Here is a 25,672-nt window from a genome sequence, read left to right as displayed (position 1 = left end):
GCAGTAGTAGTATTTGTAGGGAAAGGAGTAGTGATATTAGTAATAGTAGCATTAGATGTAACTTCTGTAGTATTTGTTGGGAAAACAGAGGTTGTGAGAGGAAAGGCAGTACTAGGGCCAGCAGTAGTAGTATTTGTAGGGAAAGAAGTAGTGCTATCAGTAATAGTAGTACTAGATGTAACTTCTGTAGTGCTTGTTGTGAACCAAGTGGTTGTGATAGGCAAAGGAGTACTAGTGCTAACAGTAGTAGTACTTGTAGGCAGAGGAGTAGTGCTATCAGTAATAGTAGTACTTGATGTAACTTCTGTAGTACTTGTTGTGAACGGAGTGGTTGTGATAGGAAAATGAGTACTAGTGCTCGCAGTAGTAATACTTGTAGTAGCAGACCTAGTGGTAATAGTCTCAGAAGTGGTAGCCCTAGTAGTAAATGTAGAAGGATGTACCGACGTCGTTGTCATAATTGTAGTCGGAACTATGGGATCACTGTGAATCCAAGTGACCTCAGTTAACTTTTCCAGGCTGATAATCTTGTCAGTTAATTGAATAGTTAGTGTCTGCCAGAAAAGAAGAGATAAAGTTGAAATTTTAGAACTTCTTAAACATCACTTTTACCTTGCATTTAACAAAAAATAATGCATTTATTCTTTTCACAGAGAGTAAATAGAAGGGTAAAAATTCCTTTTCAGGTCATATTGATTCTGGACAGATAAATATAGAGAGGTATGCTGTGTGCACAATCCCTGTGCTAGAAATGTTTCTTTCTACTTCATTTAGTCAGAACCACACTGCTTGCAAGTATTTGCAGTTTGATTAAAACTAGTGTTCATAAAAATCTCTTTGCTCTGCCACTAGATTTTAAACTTTCTGAGGGCAGGCTGGTTTCATGTTTTCACCATCCCCAATACCTTGTATAATGTCAGCCACATAGTAATGTAATGTAAGCCCTGATACACACACACACACACACACACACACACACACACAGTTGTCGGAAAAGTCATGACGTATTTTTTCTATGTATTTCATTGTATATATATGTATATGTGTGTGTGTGTGTGTGTGTGTGTGTGTATAATAATGCAAGTACCTCACTTAAGCTTTGATTGCCAGAGGTGTCTATTTCAAAGAGGCACCCACCTCAAGCCCATCGAGGCTCCTTGTTTTAGAGATCTTTGTCGATTTCAATAACTGACCATTTGGGTTACTTGTTTACTCTTCCTGTGCTTTAAATTCCCACTCTTATATTTTAAATTCACCAATAAAGACTGAGCCCTACGCACCCCACCCTTGACCCCAATAAAAGCAGAACCCTAGGTGCTTGTGATCTCTTCTCTCTCTCTCTCTTTCTCTCCTCCCCTCCCCCCAACTTCACCGTGCGGTCCCAGGTATGCTGTGTAATTTCTAGGCCTGATAACTTATAAAGGTGTATCTTTTTAAAATCTCCTGATGGTTATTACCGAAGGGTGCCTTGCAATCATGAAGAGAACCACAAGAGCTGGTCCAACCACAACCCTGGTTATGGATAGGCTGAGACCAGCACAAAACAAATAGGCATCTGATATGCTACCAAGCCTCCCAAAGACAAGGTGTTCAAAGACTTTCTCTATAAGTCTTAACTGGAAGAAGTATTTACTTGCAAAGGGTGGTTTTGAACTCAATCATTCAGGAAAAAATGTTTTGAAATAGAGAACTAGAAGGGCCTACAGAAAGAGAATTTTCTGAGCAGTCCAAGGGTCATTTTCCAAAATCCAGCTGCTAGCAGGGTATTCTTTATACCTTTTAGAAAACAGAAACTATACTCTTCCATTTTCATTTTCCTAAGTCACCCCCTATGGGTTATTGGATCCATATTTCTGTTGGATCTAGTGGGTTACTTTACCCTCTGCGGTTCCTCTTGGTCATTCTACTGGTAATGTGTCTTCAGATTAGTTGGCTCTGGCAACTAACAAAGACGGTACTAGAGGGTCTAGTAGAGTCTCCTCTTTATGTCACTGTTCTGTTAACCAAAACATTTTATTTCATATCACAGGGGGGACAGATTCATTTTGATGGTGACCACAGTTTACTGTCAATTTTCACCAACCTAAATAGATATATTTGACCAGGGATATGAGTAATTTCAGGAAAGAGGGGGGAAAACTCCAACAACAGTTTGATGGGATCACTATTGCCTTTGTTTGAGGCTCTGCCACTGATGTAAATAAGTTTTGTTATGCTAGCCTAAGAGACCAACCTTAACACATAGCACAGTTTCTTTTGGGAAACCCGTGGAAAGGATTTCATCAGACGATTGATCACTGACCCCTGAACTACACTGGGAAGGCCATTCATGTCATGTGCATTTTACAACATGATTTAACACTTCCAACTTTTTAGGGACATAACTATTGCACATATCTATAACCTTTCAAGTACAAGTAAATATAAAAATTATAGTAACGGTGATGATAACTTTGCAGGATAATAAAATTAACTTATGATATAATAACATTCCCCTGAGACATACCTGTTTGAAGTAGTCACTCGAGAAATTCTTCTCCACGAATTGCTTGTTGTCATAGGTAACACTGACTTGTGACACATAAGTAGAGTTTATTCCCCAGATTTTAATATATCCAACTTTCAGTGGATTCGAGTCACTCAAATACTTATTGTGTATGGTGTGGATTTTCAATATGTTCTATAAAGGATGTATAAGGAGAAAAAATACATAACACCTGTTGATAAACTACATTCTACCTTAAAATGTTATGAGACCTCCAATTACTATTGTACTAGTTTGCTGTTTTATTCTTAATTAAACACATCATGGAGACATACTTTCTGAGTACCTGCTACAATAAATTTGATGATACCACATATTGGTGTAGCTATCATATTGGATATTGCAGCTCTAAAATACTCTCTCAATTCTGGGCACCATATTTTAAGAGAAATCTACACTAATTATAGACTAACCAGAATAATCAGACCTGGAAAACAGTATAAGCACATAACGGAGGAAATGTGAGGTTAGCCTGGAGGTATATAATTCCAAGAAGGGAAAATAGAAGGGCTATATGACAGACCTCTTGAAATACTTGAAGCACTGTTATGTATAAAAGACAAATAGATTTGTGCTATACTAATCCTTAGTTCAAATCAATAGGAAAAACTACAGAGAAGCAGATTCAACGTTTGACATAGAACGATACTCCCACTCTAATTAGAATTATATAGGTTATCCATGAAATCACTAAATGTGCACGGTGGATTGATTACCTCACTGTCTCCAATTATTCAACCCTCCATACCCATGCCCTTTCCAAGTAATTTCTCAATGCCTTCCCTCTCTAGAGTATTCTATCCCACCTTTGGGTCTGGACTTGGCCATGCGACTTTGCCTTGCTTATGGGATATTATGCAAACGGAGATTTAAAAAAGTAATCAGGCTCTTTTGAGGGGTGAAAAGGATAACTATTGCATTGTTCTGTACACCTGAAACTAATAATAAAAATAAAAAAAATAAAAAAGTAATCAGGCGTTTCCACTTCTATTTTTCCCCACTTCCATAATCATGAAAATGTCATGCCCAGACCTGCCCATAAGGCCATGTTAGACCATCTAATAGCCACCTGACCCCCCAGATATGTGAGTGAGTACAGCCAGGATCACCCAAATATACTAAGAGCCCCATGGCTGATGGCAGACGAATGTGAGTCAGCCAAGATCAGCCAAGACCAGCCCAGGTCATCTTAACACTGCAAACTCGTGAGGTAAATCAGTATTTATTGTTACGTGCTGCTGAAATTTTGTGGTTGTTTGTTATGCATCACTGTTGTGCAATAGACAGCTGAGCTAGCATTTATCCTTCAAAATTTTATCAGCCAGAAAAATGCTTTCTCATCCCTGGAATGTTATACATTTAAGGACTCATTTTCCCCCCAGCATTATATGAATTACAAGTTTCATTTTATAGAGTAATGGTATACTAAATAATTATCAAAATAAGGACTGTTTCTTACATATTTGGATGTCAACAGGCCTGAATTATAAAGGCAGGAAGGTCCTCCTATTAAGATGTGGGATATTATACAGAGGGTACCAAAAAAATGTATACACATTTTAAGAAAGGAAAAAACTGCACTGAAATTGTAATACTCAATATATACCGATAATAAAAAATGAATACAAGTCATGTGTATACATATTTTTGGCACCCCCAGTATTTATACAGTTCACTGATAACATCTGACCTGTAGCTAACTGAAAGAGGATTTATACAACTCAATAAAAAAGTCTTACCTGAGCTGCTGTAAAATTTGCCAAGAAATAGTTGCCATTTTCATAGGTATCTGCATGCAAGAAAAAAAAAATAAGCAGCCACTCATTATTTCAGCTGTAGCATATAATCTTAATACACTCGGAAAACGTCCCAATGGAATAACAATTATTGATCAGGATATGAGCTTTCTGAGCAGCACCGAAGATCGTAGCTGAGGGAATCATTCACCCCAGCTTAGTGTGGAGACATGCATATGGAAAAGGGTGTTTAGAGGTGAGGGTCAGGAGGTGGCAAAGACCAGAGAACTTGGGATGAACTAAGGTCTTCTACCCTAGGCGAAGAAGTGTGGAGGTTACTGGGTGGCTTTTTTCTGTGCCAACCTAGCGAGCAGGTAGCCGTGAGAGTTCCCATGGCTGTGATGATAAAGGTTCAAAGCAGAGGAAAGTAGATAGGATCAGGCTCTCTAGTCAGGTTGATGTGGATTCAAATCTCTGCTCTTGGACTTAGTAGTTGTGCAAACTTAGGCAAGTGACATTGTATCATCCTTCAAATGGAGAGAGTAACCTTATCGCTCATGGCGATAGGATCCATATTTCTGTTGTATGTTAAGTGCAAAGAAATGGGATTCACAAATTAAATAGGCAATATGTTTTCAGCAATATAAAAAATTAAGAATTGTCTTAAGTACAATAATATGAAAGAAAAGGCCATATAGCAAAAATATTAAAAGCGGTTACGGTTTTCCTAATTTCTTATGTTTAAAATACTTTTCTTCTATGAGAATATGTTACCCTTATAATGAAGAAAACTTAAAGGAGGAAACCTTTAGAAATATTACTAGTGAGAACTAAGCTTTAATTTTGGAAACTGTGACTTGTTACAAGATTAGAATGTTCTCATCTACAGTAATAAGTAATGGAATATGGCGTTGGTTGGTAACAGTGTATCGATATTTCTGTAGAAATATCTGAGGAAGAGGGTGTTCTGATTATAGTGACAAATACCAATTATCAAAGGTAGAACTGTCATGTCCCTAGATTGGGGAAAGAACACATACATAGTAATATTTCGTTGATAGAAATATCCTTTTGACAATACTTAATTGCCTGAGTCTGAGACTCTAAGGAATTGTCTAAGCTCTAATTTGTCTCACGAGTGGGCCTACTTAGGAGGAACACGGTGCCTGGTAATAGATAGATGGCCCGAATAATACAGCCAGGGTTGTGAACCACTGAGAATGAATTGTCAGCCTCATGGTTGCATCCACACTCTTTTATCAGCGTTGAGACAGGTATACAGAGATAGATCTCCCCTCGCTGTATCCATAACATCAGTTGCTGGACCTACAAAGCTGGGGACCACATACTCTTCTGTAATAATGATCAGGCAAAAGTTGCAAAAGTTCTCCCACTGCCATTACTTTGTTAACAGTAGCAGAAACGAGAGGTTTTCAGCTCATGTGAATTATAACATATCCTGAGCCTCTAGGGTGTGGTTTTTCTGAGTGCTGTTTGGGGACCCTGGAAAGCTCCTACTCACCAATGCTTTGTCCATCATCCCAGAACATCTGGCCTACAGCCTCCTCATTGTCATCCAAAGCAACAATCAATCCCATAAATTTTTGTCGACTACAGAAAAAAAAGAGTTATTTCTTTCTAGATTATAGGTTATAAGAATGAAGGATACCTTCTGTTGAAAATATTATTCATCCAGAACAAGGAAAGGTAATAGATTAAATAATGCACATAAACCTCCAAACATAGGTAAAACGAGATAAAATACAAGACACTTAAAAAGCTAACAGAAAAAAAAACCATTTAATGAAACATTTGGTAAAACTTCAACTTTCAAAAATCAAATACACATACTTTACTTATATACATATTATAAGTAATATGATAAGAAGCCACTTCTTCTTTAAAAAGAAGACACCCCCCCCAAAAAAAATAAAACAACAAAAACAAAAAACCACCCTTCAGTAGCTTCCAGATTGCTACAGAATGAAATGTAAACATACTTATCCTGGCATTCATAACTCTCCATGACCTAATGCTAACCTGCTTGAAGTTTATTCATTTTCTCTCTCTCATTTATTTACACTCCAGTTATACTGGGTGGTTTATTATTCTCCAAATCCAACTCACTTTATACCTTTAGTTCTTTTCTTTCAGTAAAATGCTATATTTATCTTTTTATTTCAGATGTACAAAGCAATGTAATAGCTAGACATTTACACCCCTCACAAAGTGATACCTCCCCCAATCTACTACCCCTCTGACATTCATAGCTGTTACAATATCATTGACTACATTCTTTATGCTGTACTTTACATCCCGTGAATATATATATATATATATATATATATATTTATTTATTTATTTATTTATTTATTTATTTATAGTTGACATTCAATATTATTCTGCTTCAGCTTCAAGTGTATAGCGCAGTGGTCAGGCATCTACATACACAGTCTATGAAGTTCTTTAATCCTCCCAGAATATCTCTTTCCCTTGTTTTCAAACATCCAAACCTTCTTTATTATTCAAGACTCATCGCAAAGCCTGCTTTCATATTGAAACCATACTTCACACCACAAGGCTAAAAGTTAACCTGCTTCTGAGTTAGTGTTCTTTCTGTATGTCGCTCTTGATATCGTGGGCTCTCCTTAATGTAATATGGATGAGTGTATGCATCCCTATTACATAGTACATGCATGCATACATATATACAAATGTACACTTTCTCTTTGAGTTAACCAGAGTTGACCTGGGAATGAGCATGAAATCCCTGCATAGCCATCACAAATCAAAGAGCTCATTAATAACCCTATTTTTTGTTATTAGTGTGGGAAGAGGTACACGCTGCTGCCCTCAGGAAAAGTTTTGCCCTGGACCTTTGACACAAAGCTACAGTTAAAAGATCTCCCCAAGATCGACTTCATGATCTCCTCCTCATCCAGGTCCCACACAAAAGGCACTCACAGAATGACGTCAGGGACGCTGTCTGTGATGTGGTTTATTGACCCACAGAGCCCAGGCTGGGGTGGGCAGCACCTGAGAGGCTGCCTCCGTGGGGCCAGTGAGGCCATCAGGCACCGCCTCCCTCCTTACCTGGAGTGGGTGTTCATGGCAGGCTCTTGCCAAGGCAGGATGTAGCCGCCTCTGATGTGAAGGTTGATGTGGTGAAGCGGAGCCTGCAGGGATCTCCACCCACCTACGGATACACTGCCCGATTCCTGAAGGGACGGTACACACAAGGGTTGATGACAGAGAAACAGATGAAACGGATGCACGCTTTATAGCCAGTCCTTCCTTCCAAAGGAAGTATGCTGGAAAGTCAGAGAAACACTACATACAAATCTAAGGAGAAAAATCTCTGATTTTCAGCTTTGCAAAAAACTAGAAATCTAGTCGTTTCTCTTTATTATCCAGAAAAAGTGCAGAGCGGAGGAGGAGTCAATGTGATAGGGGTGTCAGGTTTTACCTAGTTATGCTTTCATGGGTACTTTTCTTTAAACACACCTTGCATGGCTGAAAGGTTGCAAATGATTGCCTTAGAAAATAGGTGCCTGGAAGTCAGGAGAAAACGCTAGCCACCTCTAGCTTACATGGAACAATACGGTTCTTCACAAACTACGTGAGTTCTTACCGTGCTATAGTCATACCAACGGCCTCTGGGAAAATAAGCGAGGACCTCAAAGGTGCCCTGAAACATAAAATCCGCATGCCATTATGAATAGTCCAATAACTTCACTTTAGTTTTTAAAATCCTTTCTGTAGAATCAGCATAAAAATGGGAATTTTATTCATGACGTTAAGAGTTTGGAGGTTGTATTGAGAAAGGTCCTGGGCACGTCTTCATAGACACAGAAAAATAAAATTTTTAAAAAGGTCCACTTTATAAGGATGCACAGTGACAAGACATTAAAAGGAGAAATCAATTGAGGCTACATTTTCATTCATGGAAACTTTGAAAAAAGAAAAAGACCAGCGAGCTGGACACGATGACCTTTAAAATGCCCTTTCTGCTTTTCGATTATGCGATTGGAGGATTTGAGATCTGTGATGGGAAACTCACACTGTCCAGCACGGGGCTGATTAAGATGGCAGGGCCCAGCATGAACTGACGGTCTATCGTCAACGTTGTGCTGTCACCGCTAAACCTTAAAAAATAAGTATAAAAGTTTTACGGACACTGTTACGACTGCTGCAGAGGGTTATTCATAAGGCAGGCCCAGACCTGCTGCAGAGGAAGCAGGCGACACTCACTCATGGAGAAGGGGTCGGATGACAGTGCTGCCCTCAGCGTGAGCTTTGTGCATCAGCGTGTAGAGGTACGGCAGCAGGGTATACCTGGTCTGGAGGACATCTCTCGAGTACATCTCAAAGGTCGAGTTCCAGGCCACAGGATCTTGATTCTAAAGGGATAAAGTATGCCAGACCATCTCGTCTTTACTCCATCCTAGTGGTATTCCAAAAGGACCAGTGGGCACGTATCCCATAGGTAGGCTGCACACCACGTCTCCCTTCATTTCTAGCCTACCCTTTCTTCCTCTCCTGCCGTCTTACTAAACTAGAGCGTCTTGCTTCCTCCTCTTTACCATGGATTCCTGAGTCTACTGCTCAGGTCTAGCCTTGGCCCTGCGCGTGGGTAGAGACACGGGTCTCTAGGAGGCACCAACACATCTTGGATGGCTTTGAGCCAAGTCCAAACTCACTATCCTTAAAGGCAAAAGAAGCTTCTTTGATTCCAGACTCATAGGGAGCCATAGACATTTCTCTCCTCACAGGCATTCAGCCCCCAAGAGATGAGAAAAACTGTATTCTTGAGAATCGCTGGTAATTCTAGGATTTTAACCTCTGTGAGTTGTCCAAGAAATGGAGGTTCTGGTGATTTTGATGAGTTTTCTCAACAAATAATTGTGATACTTTTGAGGGTTAAAGGGGACACAAAACAGCTGCAGTACAAACTGCCACCTCACCCGTGTCCCGATGCTGTTGTGGTTCCTGGAAAATGGATAGAAGGCCCCCAGTTGCATCCAGCGAACACACATCTCAAATTCAGCGTCTCCAAAGAACCCACAAATATCTGCTCCTGTCTGAGAAGATGCAAAATCAGAGCCAGAGGTGGGGCTTTCGTAGGTTGCAGACACACTGAATTCTGACTGGGTAAATCAGTAATGGCCCCAATATGACTTACATAAGATATTCCAAAGAGACTGAACTCCATCATGCCTGCAATGAGAAGAGACAGCTGTGTTGGACGAAGCTGACCTTTGGGAGACTAGGTTGGCCCTGTCTCTTCTACAGCCCATTTGAAAGCCCTGGGTGACACATGGTGAAAACACCGAAAAATGGGTCTAGATGAAAACTCACGCCCATAGGGAACTCAGCCCCTGCTGCTATCACCGCCCACATGCACAGTGATCAGACACAATCAGTGCAGCTGAAGAACACACACTCCAGGCCCCTCCCCACCGGCAGAGGGCCCCGGAACGAGCCCACACACCAATGATAGACTTCCTCAGCTGGTCCCACGCAGCTGTGTTGTCTCCCAGCCAGTGGCCTCCCCAGCGGCCAGAAGAGGGGAATGTGGAACGGGTGATGACAACCCCTCGCTGCCCCGTCACCTCCTGCACAGCTCTGTTTGGAGAGGAACAAGGAGGTGAAATGACGGTGAACTTGAGGGTGGACAGCTTGGCACTTCATTACAGAGAGCAGCTTCAGCCTGGAGCACGGTGCTCCGTTTCAGCCAGACAGTTTCTTCCCTGAAAGCATCTGCTACTTAAAAGTGACGCTCTAAGGGTCCCAGGCAACTTCACAGCAGGACAACTGGAGATGTGGCATCACCTAAAATGTGGACTTCCTTTTCTTCAAAAAATGTGAATTAACCAGCTGTCTACATAGAGGTAGGAGGAAGGGGTGGGGCGAGGTGTAGGACAGATGTATTTATGGAATGACTGTTCCCAGTATTATACTCGTCACTTTCAGGGGCATTGTCTCACAACCTCATAAGGAAGGTTTCTGTCACCTCTTCTTACTGTTAGGAAACTGAGGCTCAGAAAAGCGAGATAATTTGTCGAAGGTTACTTAAAGGGCAAGGAGGGAGGTCTGTGATCCAAATAAAAGTATATATGACTATGGCTTTTGGGGGGCAATATTCTCTCTCCTACACAACTCCTCGAAAAGCAGAATAAATTTTGCACACAGAGGCAAATATACACGAAAGATGTTTAAGTATTTCTTGACTGAAGGTGGATCTGCTGCCTGCAGCCTGAGCCGGAAAACAAAAACAATCGTGTGAGAGAAAAATCAATGGAACAAAAGTGAAAGTCTATTACAGAGGCTTGCATTTAAGGCAATTCAAATATTTGCTAAATAAAGCATCAAAATCAGTAGACACAGATGAATTATTCAATAAATGATGTCAGGAAAGGAAGCTAGCTACTATAGTGGAAACTTAACCCATTAGGTCGTCTCCAATATTTCACACCGAAATAAATCCCCAAATGGATGGACATGAGCCCTCCCCCCTCAGACATCTGAATGAGAGATAACAAAGGCCTGAAATAGGCAGGGTTATAGAGTAAGGGTGGATGTGAGTGACGCAGAGCACTTTGTCACTGACCATTTCAGAACTCTAGAAATTAATCAGCCGTAGGAAGAAATGAAAATCGTCTCTCCAAGAGAAACTACTAAACCTTGGTGAGACAGTGAGTCGTGTGGGATTTTAATTTGGGACAATTTCCAGCCTGCTCCTTCCCTAGCTCATTGGCACCAAAAGCCAGCAGCAGCCTTAAAATCACCATCCCTAGAGCACAATTTCTTTTCTATCTTCCAGTCCCCTGAAAAATCTCTATATCCCAGGGTGTTGTGGCCATTTGATTTAACTCCGAAATCAACTCAGCAGGGAGAAAAAATTCCCACTCCCAGAGAATTCATAAAATAACAACTTCTTGGCAACATCATAGGTGCTCAGGCTGTGATTTCCTAGCTTAGGCTAGGAATTTCAAAGTGAATCCTAGAGAGCTGGAGCCATAGAGAACTTTGTAGAGTTCCTAATATTCCCGGGGATCTAAAGGACAGCACGTGCACAAGGCTTTATGTATGCCCAAGGAAGAGGCATGGAAGTAAAAGGTTCCATTGATTCACTTTTAGCTGTGCTCACCCCTGAGCAAACAGGGAGTCAAAGGTAAGGCTGTCTTACAAACTGCAAGTTTGAAAGTCAGCCTTCTCATACCTATCCCCTTGGCAAAGGGTAAAAGACACAGAGGTAAGGCATTTAAAGTGACAACGATGGCTTTAATGTTCTCTTCAGCTTGCCTAAACTTCAGGCAAGCTTCTTCCTGATTCTAGGAGCCTGACCTCCCTTTGAGAGCATTTACTTCAGAAAAATTTCAACTGGAAATTCTTTCTCTGCGCCTTTGAGATATAAATCTTTTTAAAAGTCCCTTGCTGGTTTTACAACCTGAGTGTGTCTTTCTCAGGGACTTGGGAGACCTCCCTTTGAGATGTAATTAGCAAGGAAGACGTGACCCCATCCCCTGTCTCTGTAGGAGTTCCAGGAGCCTCACTCACTTCAGCAGGGTCTCCTCCCTCCAAGTTGTGAAACTACCTCCTGTCATGAAGAAAGGAGAAAATTTCCTTTTCCTTTGAGTGAGGTCAATGAGCAAACACAGGTGGCTTAAGAACTTCCCACTCCAGCTCTCAAAATCTGTTTCAATGAAGGTGCGCTCAGACTGAATTCTGGTCTCTCTCCCTTATTGTAATAGCCTTGAATAAACTGTTTAACTTTGTCCAGTGCAAGTTTTGCTTTGACAAAGGAAATCTTGATCATTGTCTGACAACTAAAGTATACTGATCCAGGGGTACTCAAGGAAGCCAGGCTTAAAAAATAAAAAAGAACTTAAAAAAAGGGGTAGCAGAGAATTCAGTGTCCACAACTACAGGGGAATATAGAGGCTACAGAATTAGATGGGAAAGTTCCTAGTCAAATTAGCAATAAGTAAAATAACAAAAACATCAACAACAAAAAACCCTGCATGTTTGTAGTAGGTTGGGTTTGATGCCAGAGCTGTTACAATTTATTGTCTACAATGCCTAGTTTTCAACAAAAAATGAAGTCATGCCAAGAAACATGAAAGTATGCTGCATACACAGGAAAAAAAATAGCCAACAGAAAATACTGCTGAGAGTCTTAGTAGACAAAGACTTTAAAGTCAGCTATTACAAATATGCTCAAAGAGCTAAAGCAAAGCATATATAAATAATTAATGGAAAGTACGACAATGATTTCTCACTAAACAGAAGATGTGAATAAGCTGACAGAATTTATTTAAAAACGAACCAAATAAAAATTCTGGAGTTGAAAGATACACTAACTAAAATTAAAAATTCTCTAGAGGGACTAGCTCAACAGATGTGAGCTAACAGAAGGAATAATCAGCAAACTTGAAGACAGGTCAATAGCCATGACCCAGCCTAAAGAGCAGAAAGAAGAAAGAATGAAGAAAAGTGGACAGGACCTCAGAGACCTGTGGGACATCCTCAAAAGTACCAACACACATATACCGGGGGGTGCCAAAAAAAATTTATACACATGACTTGTATTCATCTTGTTATAGGTATATATTGAGTATTACAATTTTAATACAGTTTTTTCCTTTCTTATAATGTGTATACATTTTTTTGGCACCCTCTGTATACATTTGGAATCTTAGAAGGAGAAAAGAAAGAGAAAGGGGTAGAAAAATATTTGAAAAAATATTGGGCAGAAATTAAACTTATACATTGAAAACTACAAAATGTTGTTGAAAGAAATAAAGGGGATAGAAAGAAATGGAAAGGCATTCCATGTCCACGGATCAGAAAACTTAATAATTGTTAAGATGGCAATACTCCCCAAACTGCTCTACAGATGCAATGCAATCCCTATCAAAATACTTGTTAATGTTTTGCAGAAATTGACAAGCTGATCCCAAATCTCATATCAAATACAAGGGACCCAGGATAGCTAAAACAATCTTGAAAATGAAGAAGACAAAAGGCCACATATTATATGATTCCATTTACATGAAGTGTCCCTGTAGACAGAAATCCATATAGACAGAAAGTAGATCAGTGTTTACTGGGGCTCAGGAGGTGGGGACAAGGGTGAGGAATGACTGCTAATGGGTTCATGGTTTCCTTTTGGGGTGACGAACTTGTTCTAAAACTGAATTGTAGTTATTGTTGCACTCTAGCTACCCTCTGAATATACTCAACACAACCTACCTGCTCACCTTATTTTTTTTTTTTTAGTGAAGTATATTTGACGTATCACACTGTGTAAATTTCAGGTGTACAGCATGTTAACCGGATACATTTATGTACTGTAATAGGATTGCCATTGTAGCCATAACTAGTAGCTGCTCATTTTAAATAGGGGCATGTAGCGACCTACTTGGTTAATACAACTCAGAGGTGGTGTGGTTGCTTGGGAAACCATGCCTGGTTATGTTGACATTCATCAATTTAACTTGCATCACAGAGATAAGGACAAAAACACTCACTCGTAGGTGGGTCTGGTCTGGGACCACCCGTACAGGCTGTGCACGTCGTAGTGCCGCACCCGGGAGCCATCTGGCAGGATCTGCTCGCTCTCCATGCACAGGGTTTTGCTGCTCAGGCCCCTGTCGCTGGACTCCAGATCTGGGAGGACATGCTGAGTTATTTCCTGAGTCACTTGATCTGCACATTCGCTAGAAATGCCCATCGTCTTGGCATTTCTCTATGTCAATCAACAACTTTGTTGCCAGGAACAGCTCCAATTTCAAGAATATTTCTCGTCTACAAAAATCAGTGTTCTGTGACCTTGTAACTAACGAGGGGTACGGGTAGCGTGTAGAGCTGGTAGAGGCACCCTGCTTTTTGTTCCAACTCTAACAGTTACGGAGTGCTATCACAGCCAGTTATCAACACAATAGACTCCTTTGTTGTTACAACTGTGTCTTCCACTAGATGGTAATGTTCTCAAGGGAATAGATCTTGTTTCAATCAACTGTGTATTACTAATGTTGCTAAATCATTCTGATTTGTCAGCATTTGCCTGATACACAAATATTAAATTAAAGAGGAGGAAGGATCGAAGTTAGCGAGCAACCGGAAGCATAGCGGTGACCTGGATATCAAGAAGCTTGAGTTCCAGAGTCCATCCCACAAATGGCTGATCAAGTGCTTTCAGGAAGGTGAATCACTTCCTTCCCTAGGTTTCTGTGAGGTGAGAATTCAACTCTCTGAGGCACCTTTTGATCCCCAGGTCCTGTCTCTATTTCTGCTTGTAAACGCAGGACAACCAGGGTGTGTCCTTCACAGACTATCTGTGAACACGGCCGGAAGAGTGCAGGGGCCAGATTTGCATTCTCTAATTAAAGAGCGTGTGTGTGTGTGTGTGTGTGTGTGTGTGTGTGTGGGGGGGGGTGTCTGTGGCATGTAGGTGGTTATTTAAAGTCTTAGCTATCAGTTGATAGCTATCAATGTAATCGAAGGCACCCTGCATTGCTTGGTTTCTTTCACACCACATCTAAGCCATTATTTCTATGATTGATTAGTGATTTATTTATTGGTACTGATTCAAGGTTATTTTGGGGGGATTGATATGTCATGCTTAAGAGTGCTTTCTGTCTCCCACACTGGGCTTCACTTTGACAATAAGGGGAACAATTCCAGGATTTTCGAGCAGGGAAGTAATTTGATGAAGCAATCATTTTACATACGTGGCATATAGGGTGGGTTATTAAGAGCTTCATCACTGCAACCCCTGACAGATCCATCCACAAAGTTTGATGGCTCATTCATATCCTGAAATGAGGTAGCAAAGAAGATTCCGTGATGTCAGAGGCAGTACGGCCTTTGCTGGGGGGAGACTGAGCTCGCGGAGATGAACGCATCTTAGTCAAGCCTCACGTTAGCTGGTCGCTTCACTGACTCTGTTTAACCTCCAGCGTCGACCCACGTGGACTCTACGAATTCACATTGGTTGAAGGAGAGCATTAAACTCCTAGTTTACTCTGCACTGTGAAACTTGTGAGGACTATTTCGGAGGGGCAAAAATAGTGAGATTATGCTGGGTCCTCTTGATTCAAGTCCCCCAGCCTTATCACACGTTTTTACTCACTTTTCATCTATGGCCAGTGATTACTACTATCTTCTTCCCCTCCTTGTCCTCAATAGCTTGGACTAATTCAGACATCAGCACAGCCCCAAAACAAGGGGGAGGGACTCACTTCCTGCAGGAGATGCAGGCCTGAAAAGCTGCAGGGAACTCAGAAACAAGGCTGGATACGAGACAATATTCAATAGGACATTCAAGAAGACAAAGGTGAGTATTTTGGAAACTACTGACTATTTCGAGTTCTTCACCTTAAGTTTTCCCTCCAGTGGAACAAAACCCACCACGCCATCAGGTATGTCTGTTCCGCAGAGCTGCCCACAGGTCTTCATTGCGTGCTTTGCCTGTTTGGGTTAATCTGCGCTCTTCCGCATGTCTACACTGTGCCTACCCGACCTAAGGTGAGTGGCCTGGGAAGCCCCAGCACGGCCTGTGGGCTTAGACATTGGTCTCTGGTGAATCGCAGGGTTTTTTTTTAGCCCAATCCAGACCTGAGCTCTTCAGAGCTGGCCGAAGGCATAGAAAGTTCAGGATTTCAGGCCACTGGGCACTGGGGAAGGAAACCAGGATGCTAATTTGCTTCCCATCCCTAGAAAAACACAACCAGGAGAGCTTTTGGAACATGTCCCAGAGACGTCTCAGGAAGCCCTGCTCCTGAGCCCAGCTGCCGTGGGTAACAAATATCTGAACAGGCCTTTGAAGCCATTCCCGCAGAGGAGTCTCCCCCAGCGTTATGGTGAACATCTATTTCCTCTCAGATTCCGGCCTTGCCGGCTCCCAGTTCAGCTCTGTATCACAGGATGGGCTCTCAGGCTCCCTCAGTGTTGGCTTCTGGATACATTGGCCAGAGGGAGGCTCTGGCCAGAGATTGGAGGGTGGCAGATAAGAGAACCTAGGGTAGTTGCTGACTCTTTCTCTGACATCATCTCCAGTGGTGGCATGTCCCCTGCATAGTCTCCATCTTCCACCGACAGTATGTCCCTGAGCAGACCTGCAATTGCCTCTGCTTCTCCTGGTGGTCCCAGCACCTCAATTTAGTAACAGCATCCCTCTCTTTTATTCCTCTAGCCCTAGCTCCCTGCTTTGCTTGTCTCTGCATTGCCTCCCTGTGTTTGGGCTGCTAATATTTCCAAAGAAAACCCCCTCAGGATGCACTTACGATCCACAATCCATCAAACTTCAAGCTCTTCGCTGGCTCTCGAGGGTTGATGTAGAGTTCTTTGATTTCGTTCTTCCACCATGCAGCTGTGCTGTTACGCAGGAAGTCAGGAAAAGCAACGTGGGCTCTGTACAGCTGTAAGAGTAACACATACGATCACGCTGAGTCTGAGCCTGTCCCGGAAGGGGAGTGTGGGGACCAGGATGGGAAGAGGGACCAGGTGCTCATACAAGGCAGTGACCCCCTCCGTGTGTGGCCTAACCCAGGTCTGTTGCAGCTGCTACACGGGGTTTACTGTGGACACAAAGAGATCCCGGAAGGCTGATTTCATCTTTATTCTCCTAGGAGGCTAGATAGCCTTAAGTCCCTTTTAAACATGGGATTCATCTTAGGTCTGGCCATTTAAACATACGCACTAGAAAATTAACTGTCAGTGTCTCAACTATCAGACTTTAGAGATCCCAATGCTTTTTCGACACTGGCATTGCAGTCACCCAGGGAAAAGTGAGCTGCAGAGCGTGTGGGAAGTTCGATGCCCAAGCTGATGTGGCATCAAGGGCTGACATCAGACATTGCTTCTTTTAACTAGCTCACATTCGCTTTTATAAGAAGACAATTCATTAAAACTCAGTCTGTTCAGAACCTCTCCAGTGAAAACATTCTAGGTTTTGGTTCATTATTTCTCAAGCAACATTAGATTCAAACAAAATACAACCCTATCAAGGCACACATGTGAAGGCTTTTCATTTATGATTTCCTTCTACACACTTCCAGTTGAGATGCTTGTTGAATTTTGCATTTGAGAATCTTTTTTTTTTTTTTTTTTGGCCAAGAAAGTTCCATTTGACAAGCACACTCAACAAACTTCAGGATAAAACTCATAAGTATCCAGATATTTCGGGCAATGTAGACAAAAATCTATGTGTAAAAATACCTTAACCTGAGTTTCATGGTCAAGGGATTCATCCACATTCACGTTGGGTAGATCTGGCCAAACCTAGAGAAAAATAAAAATAAATAGACCTTTTAAAAGTATTACATATAGACGATGAGATGTTTCACATGTTAGAATTTAATTACAGGCATCCTCAATAAATTTCTTGAGGATCTCTGCCATTGAATTAATTGTAAAGTCTAAATATATAAAATTCTGTTGAGTGCTAGGTCTCTTGATTCATTCCATAAGTTATTAAAATTTCATTTTTGAACTTAGCGATCAACCATTGAAAATATATTCTCGGAACAATCACCTTTCAGATGATCACTCAGCTCTCTGATATGCCTGTCATGGACCTATAACAAAATTCCCTTTATCAATAACAAATGTGAGGTATGGCTCTAAAGAAATAAGACTGATTTCCATTCGCAACCCATAAACTTAGCCTCAATACTTTTAAGGAGCATCATGACTTTTTGGGGAACTCCGAGTATGTAAAGCATTAAAAAATCCAAAGTATCAACTAATTTCAACTATAATTAGAAGGGCATTAACTATGTACAGTAATTAATTAATTCAGGAAACACTGATTGAGCACATACTCTAGGTCACGCACTCTTCTATAATCTGTGCCTACTGAGATTTAAATAAGAAACAGGCCTTGTTTTCTAAGAGTTCAAAGATGGAACCTGAGTGCTAAGCTGTATGCTGTGCTCTCTGAGGGCAACAATATAGAAAAGGGAGGAGCAGAGAGAACTAAACTAGCCATTGAACGCCTCCTAAGAGGGAATGTTTGAGTTGGTCTTAAAGTGCAGGTATTATTTGGGTAACCTGAGAAGGCAACACTCAAAGGCACAGTGAACATGGCATGTACCCAGAGCAAGAGGAAGTTGCGTAATGACACAGCAGCATTTGAATCCTGGCTCAGAGCTACAGTCATCTGACTTCAGAAAATTCACCTAAAATTATGTTGCTCTAAATCAAATGAGGATGGGGCCCCACAAAAGGAATTAAAGAAGACAGGAGAGGGAGGATAACCTATAGGAGTTAGTGATTTATTCAATATGGAGGCTGATTAAGCACCATAGGCCAAAGATGAGTACAAGTTTTCAGTGTGGATGAGTGGTAGACACAGACTGCAGAGCCATTCTCAAAGGGATTATTTTCTGGTGTTAAATGACCAGGTGGCATACCTCAGGGGTGGGACTAAGAATATTTCCAGGCAATAAAACAAAGCTCATTGATATTTTAGAGGATTAGACCTGTGACCTTGGTCTTATGGATGTTTATTGAGCTAATCAGTGTCAGACAGAGTTCCACTCATTCGTTATAAATTACCCTATGTCTCTTGCCAAGATTTAGTAAGAGTCTCTTTCAATCAAGACATTGTGGTGCTGATTAATTACAGGCACCTTCTCCCAATCCTTACCTTTCCCCAGACAATATCACTGGTGTTGGGCCATGTGATGAATACGTTGTTTTCCTGCCCTCTGGTAAATGGGAGATACTGGGTCTCGTTGCCAGAAATGGCTGGATCCTGCAATAAGAGGGTTTAAAACAGAAAACATGAGAAAAACATTTCGAAGAAAAACCCCCTGCAAAATTTTAACAATTCACAGTGCAGAAAGAAATGATGAACTTCAACACAAACAACAAACAAACAAAAACACAATCCATGGATAATTTGTCTTATGTCTCCTGGGTAGCTGAGAGGTAAAAAAATATACTGATATTTCTCTGAAAAATTCTTGAGGAAGGACATCATGCTAATGGTTGAAAACAATTCCTGGAGATAAACTAGATGAACAAGACATTACCCTCAGGTGGGGGAAGCCAATGTATTGTGTTTCATGTACAGTATAATAGCAATATTCCTTCTGAACAGGAAACTTCTTTCTTCGATGCTGTGACCCACCTTGTCCATTTAAAGCGGGCTTCCCATCCACCCCATCCCTTTCCTGCCCCAATTACTCTCTATAACAGTATCCTATTTCACAATTGCCATATAAATTACTGCTATCCAAAATTATATGTTTAATGTTTATCTATTGGCCATATGCCTTCAGTAGAATATAATCTATAAGAAAAAGGACATTGTCTTATTAATTTAAATTACACACACACACATGCACACACACACACATGCACACACACACACACACCTTTTAAAATAGTGCTTTTCAAAGACCCAGTGCTTAATAAATACATTGAATGAATGAATGAATGAATGAATGAATGAACAAATGAACTAACGAACAAAAGTCAGCAAATAATGTCCTAATTTTTGGAAGCTAGAAGGGAGGATCATTTGCAGGTAACTACTTCTGTGTTTAATCAAGATATAACTTCCAATGTAAAATAATAAGTTGATATTCTGGATCTTCGCTTGGTTATTTCTGAGTTTAATGAAGGAGAAATAAACCCCTGAGCCTCACCATTGCTGGGTGATAACATGATTTCAGAGGTTTTTGCAACCCCTACAGTAAAGATGAGACTAACATACAGCTATTTCGAGGCACAGTCTGAAACAGTAAACCTTTTTTTTTGTTGTGAAACTTAGTATTTTAGCCCATAGTTCTAATTCTTCAAGAGAACGGCAGTGATAAATTACATCCCAACGACACTCCGGAAAAATAAATATTATAAAGTATCATCTTTTAAAAGCCCGTTTTCATTTGTCCTGTCCTCCTTTGTTTATTTGCTTTTTAAAACTTAAAAAAATATTATAGATCCATAGGAAGTTGCAAAAATGTGCAGGGAGTTCTTGTGTACCCCTCTTCTAGTTCCTCTCAAAGGTACTTTTTTGAACCCTGAACACAGAGGCAGAAAATGCGATCTAATCTTTCTAAAGACCTACCAGGATGAGGACAAATCTCATGCCATTTGTCTTCATTCGCTCAATCAGGGGACCGAGGTTTTGAAAGTGGGTGCTGAGGGTGAAGTCCAGCTTCCGGTCCATGTAGTCTATGTCGACATGCTGAACATCCTACAGGAAGGAGCAAGCGAGGTGTCTGGGGTCCTGCAGAGTAGCCCTCAGGGCACCCACACTTCTCTGCCAGGCAGGTCCTGTTGCTGGCTGACCCCAGGCCAGGTCCCTCTGAATTTATCTCATTACTCTTCTAGGTGGGCTTCTCCATCTGATTCAAATTGCTTTTTAGTGGTTACCAGAGGGTAAGCGGGGGTGGGGGTGGTAGAAGAGGGTAAAGGGGCCCAAATATATGGTGATGGAAGAACTGACTCTGGGTGGTGAACACACAATGCAATATACAGATGATGTATTATAGAATTGTACACTTGAAACCTATATAATTTTACTAACTAATGTCATCCCAATAGATTTAATTTAAAAATTAAAAAAAAAACTCTTTCTGATTCCTGCATACAGATCACATGTCCCCATTCCTTCCCCTTTTGTTCCCCCAACTGAAACTCTCTCCCCTTTCCTTCCCTCAGTTCATGTCTTATCTACTCTTCAAATCTCAAACTCGATGAGCTATCAAAAAAAAAAAACAAAACCAAAAAACCAACAAAAAAAACCCCATGCTAGTTAAATATTCAAAAGCAGGACTCCCAGAGAAACCGAAAAGATTGCATCTCTGTTTTCCTTTTTTTCTTTTTTCGGTAAACCTGACTGAATTTATTCACATATACAACCACATTATTTTATAGCATTCTAAATTGTATGTACTATTTTCACCATCCCTATTTGTCTGGATGACCCCTGGGATAAGAACCTCATCTTCCCCTTTCTCTGTACATTACCAACCCAGGTATCTGCAAATAAAATGCACTCAATCAGAGATTGCTGAATGATGGCTGAAGCGGTTAATATTAAGTTAAAAAAAAGAGATGCTTCCTTTTAGCCTGAAGGTGATAATCACCTGTATTGCCTCACTACTCTAGGTAAAAGTTGTTTGAGGGACTAGAGACATATGCATGAGCCACAGTTTGGAAAGGAGTGAACCAACATATTATTAATACTGATTGACTTGGTGAGGTAGATCTATGAATTTTTTTTTCATCTTTTAATTTTCCTGTCTTTTCTAATTTACATTTAGTATCTAGTATAGTCGTATATGTAAAGAAAAAAATTAAGTCTGGATGAATGTTTCAAATTACCTTAGATGAGAACCTCATAAGACCTTATTTTATTCTCATCTTCCAAACATGAATTGTCCTCCACAATTTCAGGAGGTGAATTAAAACCAGAGAAGAGAATGAGTGATGAGAATTTGATCATTATAAGAGGAGAAAGAGCACGTTATTTGTGGAATTCTGCTTATTGACAGCAATTAACTGCACTTCTAGGAGCTTATCGTTGTAGGATATGCATGTATGCATATTCATGTTTAAGAGAACTTAAGGCTTGTTTTTAATGACTTTCTTTCATGTTGTCACTTTATATCCATCCTCTCCAAGGATAGCCACAGTCGAATCTCCTAAAATTGTCATAGTTTTGACATGATTATCACTAAGAAGTTCCTAAAGTCATGGCTTAAGCCCAGTCATGGCTACTATAGGATATTCCTGGCAAGAAACAGTGAGTAACAAGACCCTCTGTTAGCTTCTGAAGGATTAACGTCCTTCAGTTTTGAACCCTTGATTCAAAAAGGTAGCACCAAATAAATTTAAAAAGTAATCGTTTCCACACAGGAGTCTCTACAGCTGCATTTTCTTTGTACCAAAGTAGTCATCAATTATTTCTATGAATATCATTTCAACCTATAATTAGCCACAAATCCCCTTAACTAATTAAACCACAGGCTGAGTGAGGGTTGCATACATAGGGAACCTGGGCTGCCATCATTTTATCATACAAATCGGAGATTTCAGTAGCGTTCCGGTATCCATAGCGACTCAGCTGGAACCCCAAAGCCCAGTACGGAACCATTGCTGGACGGCCAATCAACTAGAATAAAAAAGAAAAATGGATCCAAGTAGATTTCTTAGGAAAGAAAATACAGTTGGCTTATGCTTGAAACAACTTGAGCACATCTAATGAGTACTGTCTGATCTAAGAGGCCTCACTCCAGAAAAATAAGAAGTCAAATAAGCGTGCAACAACTGTGGGAATGCAGAATGATAGAGAGTCTCCCTATATTCTAGAGCATCCAACTCCAGAAAGCCTGAGAGCTCAGTGGTTATTACTGACTAGAGATTCTTAGAAAGCCTATTTAGCACATAATTCAGAGACATTCGGGATATCAATATGCCTTTAGAGCCCCTTCACAGTAAAACCTGACTTTCAGAAAGATAGCGATATTGCAGTGGAGACACCCAAAGGCTATAAGAAAACAATTGGCCTTTCTCAGTGCTAAGAGTGCAGCAATGCTCAATAAGCATTGAATGGTCTATCCATGAGTAGAATGACTTCTAACCTCGGTGTATTGCTGAGCTACAAGCTCGGGGGTTGGCCCCAAAACCATATAAAAGTCCAAAATCCCTCCTGTGGTGCGGTACGTCAGGGCAGGTGTGGGCTGGAGTGTCACATCTGTGAAAGAAAAAAAAAAGAAAGAAAGAAAGAAAAAAGATGAGGAGCATCCTTGAAACTATAAATTACCCAGATAGGGAATCTGCCCTAAAATATGTTCTTTTCACTTTTTCTGTAGTGCCCACCTCCTCTAAAAAGTCTTCTGTCCTACAGTGGAATCAGAGATGGATTTTTGGGTACCCCAAAGATAATCTCAGTCTCAGCATTTTATATCACTCTGGGAAAGAGAGTTAAAAGGTCACAGTAAAACAAGGCCATTGAAAAGTAGGGACCAGGTTTAGTGAATGTTTTCCTCCTAATACCTGGCCTAGGGTTCCTCATAAATCTTGAATAAATGAATAAATGAAAGGTCAGTTCATTTGTCCTATTTCCCTTGCCCTTGAATTTCCCTATTTCTAGTGGTATTCCAGAGCTCAATAAAGGGGTCACTGCTGTTTCCGGTAGTACACGGGAAAGTCTTACCCATGGCGTTGCTGTTTAGCAGGAGCACTCCGTGGGCGCTGCCATCTTCCTCCAGTCCCATGTAGTAGGGGTGGACGCCATAGGAATTCTTCTTGTACTGGGACAGTCATGGGGGAGAGTAGGTAGGTAATCAAACAGAGAAAAATCTAAGCAATTCTTTCCACCTCATAACCCACACAGCAAACTCCTACTCCACATCGAAGATTCAGCACAATGTCACAGCCTTCGTAAAGCCTTTCTTGACCCTCCCTGCCACCCCGAGTAAAAAGCTAAGTGCCACCCCCTCCACGCCCTCCTCGTTGATTGTTACATGGTTCTATTATTATAGCACTGATTGCACTGTTACCATTAGTCCTGCATCTCTCTTACTAGCCTATAAGCCTCTCGAGAACAAAGACAGTGTCTTATTAAATAAGGCTGTGTTTTCTACGTGTGCCTGACAGAGTAATAAAAAGTTTATGACACAAATAAAAGGCATAGTTCACAGGGAATATATATACGTGTGTATGCTTACCCCCGGCGGTTCATCTCGAGCAAACATTCCCCACGTGTTCCAGCTGATGTTCCTCCTGAAACTCGTGTGCTCGCTTTCCCCAAAGCCATAGAGGTTCTCAGAGGGGAGGCGCGTGGAGATGGAAAGGAACTTGTCATTGATGGTGAAGCCGGGGAGCTGAGAGTCCCAACTGCAACACAAAGGCACACTTCATGCCGGGCTGCCCACAGGCCAGCGCGAACAGAGAAGACACTTAGGCTGCCTGGTTGATTCAGATGCCTCCTCAGTTGCTGCCCATTTGGATCCAGGTTCAAACATTGTGAGATGACCCAGATCCTAAGAATGGCTGTGACTCACAACCACGGTTTTCTGCTCACATTTTTATCATGTAGTTTGCAAGACTGAGAACTCCTTCTCTGGGTTTTGAGCCCCTTGAGGGTCTCGCTCCTCTCTGTATTTCTCGTTCTCATGGCCTGGCAGATCCGCTTGAATAAATGTATGAATACATGACTAAGGCCTAAGCAAATTTTCCAATAGAAAAGGGTGAAACTCTTAAACTGACTTTTTTCTAGATTCTAGATTTGACCAAAGAACTTCTTATCAAAGAGGTCAACAGACAGTCAGACATGTAGTCAAAGAGAGCTGGAGGCTGTCCCCATGCGCACATGCGGGTGACAGTTCCTGCTAAGATGGGCAACGTCAGCCCCAGGCCAAACCCAGGCCTTCAGTTCATTCCATTGAGCATCCGGATAGGAATAAGCAGCGTGAAAAGGCTTTACATCTATAGAGTCAGTAGAAGCCCAAACTATCAGACGCCATTTCACTTTCCTTAGTAACCTTTGCCCCTCTCTCCTGACTCTTTCTTAATGAGGCACATAGAGAAAGAATTTCTATCTTACGTTATCTGTTGTACTCAAAAAGAGCAAGGAGTAGAACATGCATTTTTCTTTTGTTAAAATCAAGCAACACTTAGTATTTTTAAACCTTTGGTTATTTTTTCTTGTTGAGTTAATGACTCATTGAAAATGACATCCCAGCCAGCTGAGTGGCTCAGTTGGTTAAGAACTTGCTCAAGAGTGTAAGCTCTGAGCAACAGCGGTTCGATGCCCGGCCTGAGCTGAGCTGCAGCTGAGCTGCCAACAGGTGGCAGGATGGCTCAGCTAAAAATTAATAAATAAATAAAAATAAATAAAGAACAAAAAAAATGACATCCCCACTGAGGTAGGGTGAAACAGATAACCTCTCTGTTTAAAAAACAAAAACCCACATGGAGTCTCCAAGTTTAAACTTGCATTAATCAGAACCACTGTAATTGGATCTAAAACCATTCTGACGAGAGCCAAATAAACAGTGCTTACATCACGGTGTTGGAGCTTTTCCGTTGAATCTGAATCCCGAAAGGATTGGTCTGCACCTTGACATCGTACAGACGCTTTTCAGGGGAGCCGACAGGAGCGGGAGGGGTGTTCAGAGGCACTGGCACCTCATACCTTTTACTGGTGGGATCATAGATCTGACGAAGGAGAGAGAAGGAGCCTTTCTGAGGGAATCTCAAACCTAAAAACCCCTCATGCCCACTCATCAAATTCAGTTCCCATCAGGAGGCATCAACTGATGTGAGGCCTACCCATCTCCTATACTGGCCACAGAGCCTGAACTGCAAAAACACCTCCATAATACGCGTTTGAAGGCAGGGAAGGGACTCCCTCTGAAGAATG

The 25,672-nt window shown here is 41.2% G+C and overlaps 1 protein-coding gene across 1 annotated transcript in view; it reads right to left on the bottom strand.

Annotated features, from left to right (window-relative positions):
* The window catches only part of MGAM2 (maltase-glucoamylase 2 (putative)), a 78,221-nt gene that overhangs the window by 4,068 nt on the left and 48,481 nt on the right, over positions 1–25,672 (bottom strand). Inside the window, exons 26-47 of the mRNA XM_019666758.1 lie at positions 25,313–25,467; positions 23,976–24,144; positions 23,462–23,558; positions 22,887–22,999; positions 22,292–22,417; positions 20,366–20,494; positions 18,938–19,045; positions 17,506–17,568; positions 16,572–16,706; positions 15,018–15,102; positions 13,815–13,953; positions 9,773–9,906; positions 9,464–9,498; positions 9,246–9,362; positions 8,533–8,681; positions 8,342–8,426; positions 7,913–7,969; positions 7,375–7,499; positions 5,804–5,892; positions 4,285–4,334; positions 2,507–2,680; positions 1–554 (exon numbers count right to left, since the gene is read on the bottom strand). Of these exons, the coding sequence (XP_019522303.1) occupies positions 1–554; positions 2,507–2,680; positions 4,285–4,334; positions 5,804–5,892; positions 7,375–7,499; positions 7,913–7,969; positions 8,342–8,426; positions 8,533–8,681; positions 9,246–9,362; positions 9,464–9,498; positions 9,773–9,906; positions 13,815–13,953; positions 15,018–15,102; positions 16,572–16,706; positions 17,506–17,568; positions 18,938–19,045; positions 20,366–20,494; positions 22,292–22,417; positions 22,887–22,999; positions 23,462–23,558; positions 23,976–24,144; positions 25,313–25,467 (2,888 nt within the window). The remainder of the gene's footprint in view (positions 555–2,506; positions 2,681–4,284; positions 4,335–5,803; positions 5,893–7,374; positions 7,500–7,912; positions 7,970–8,341; positions 8,427–8,532; positions 8,682–9,245; positions 9,363–9,463; positions 9,499–9,772; positions 9,907–13,814; positions 13,954–15,017; positions 15,103–16,571; positions 16,707–17,505; positions 17,569–18,937; positions 19,046–20,365; positions 20,495–22,291; positions 22,418–22,886; positions 23,000–23,461; positions 23,559–23,975; positions 24,145–25,312; positions 25,468–25,672) is intronic.

Source organism: Hipposideros armiger, unplaced genomic scaffold (assembly GCF_001890085.2).
Source record: "Hipposideros armiger isolate ML-2016 unplaced genomic scaffold, ASM189008v1 scaffold_478, whole genome shotgun sequence".
NCBI classification, from domain to species: domain Eukaryota; kingdom Metazoa; phylum Chordata; class Mammalia; order Chiroptera; family Hipposideridae; genus Hipposideros; species Hipposideros armiger.
Note: the sequence above shows the minus strand (reverse complement) of the source record. Positions and strands in the feature narration are given on the sequence as shown.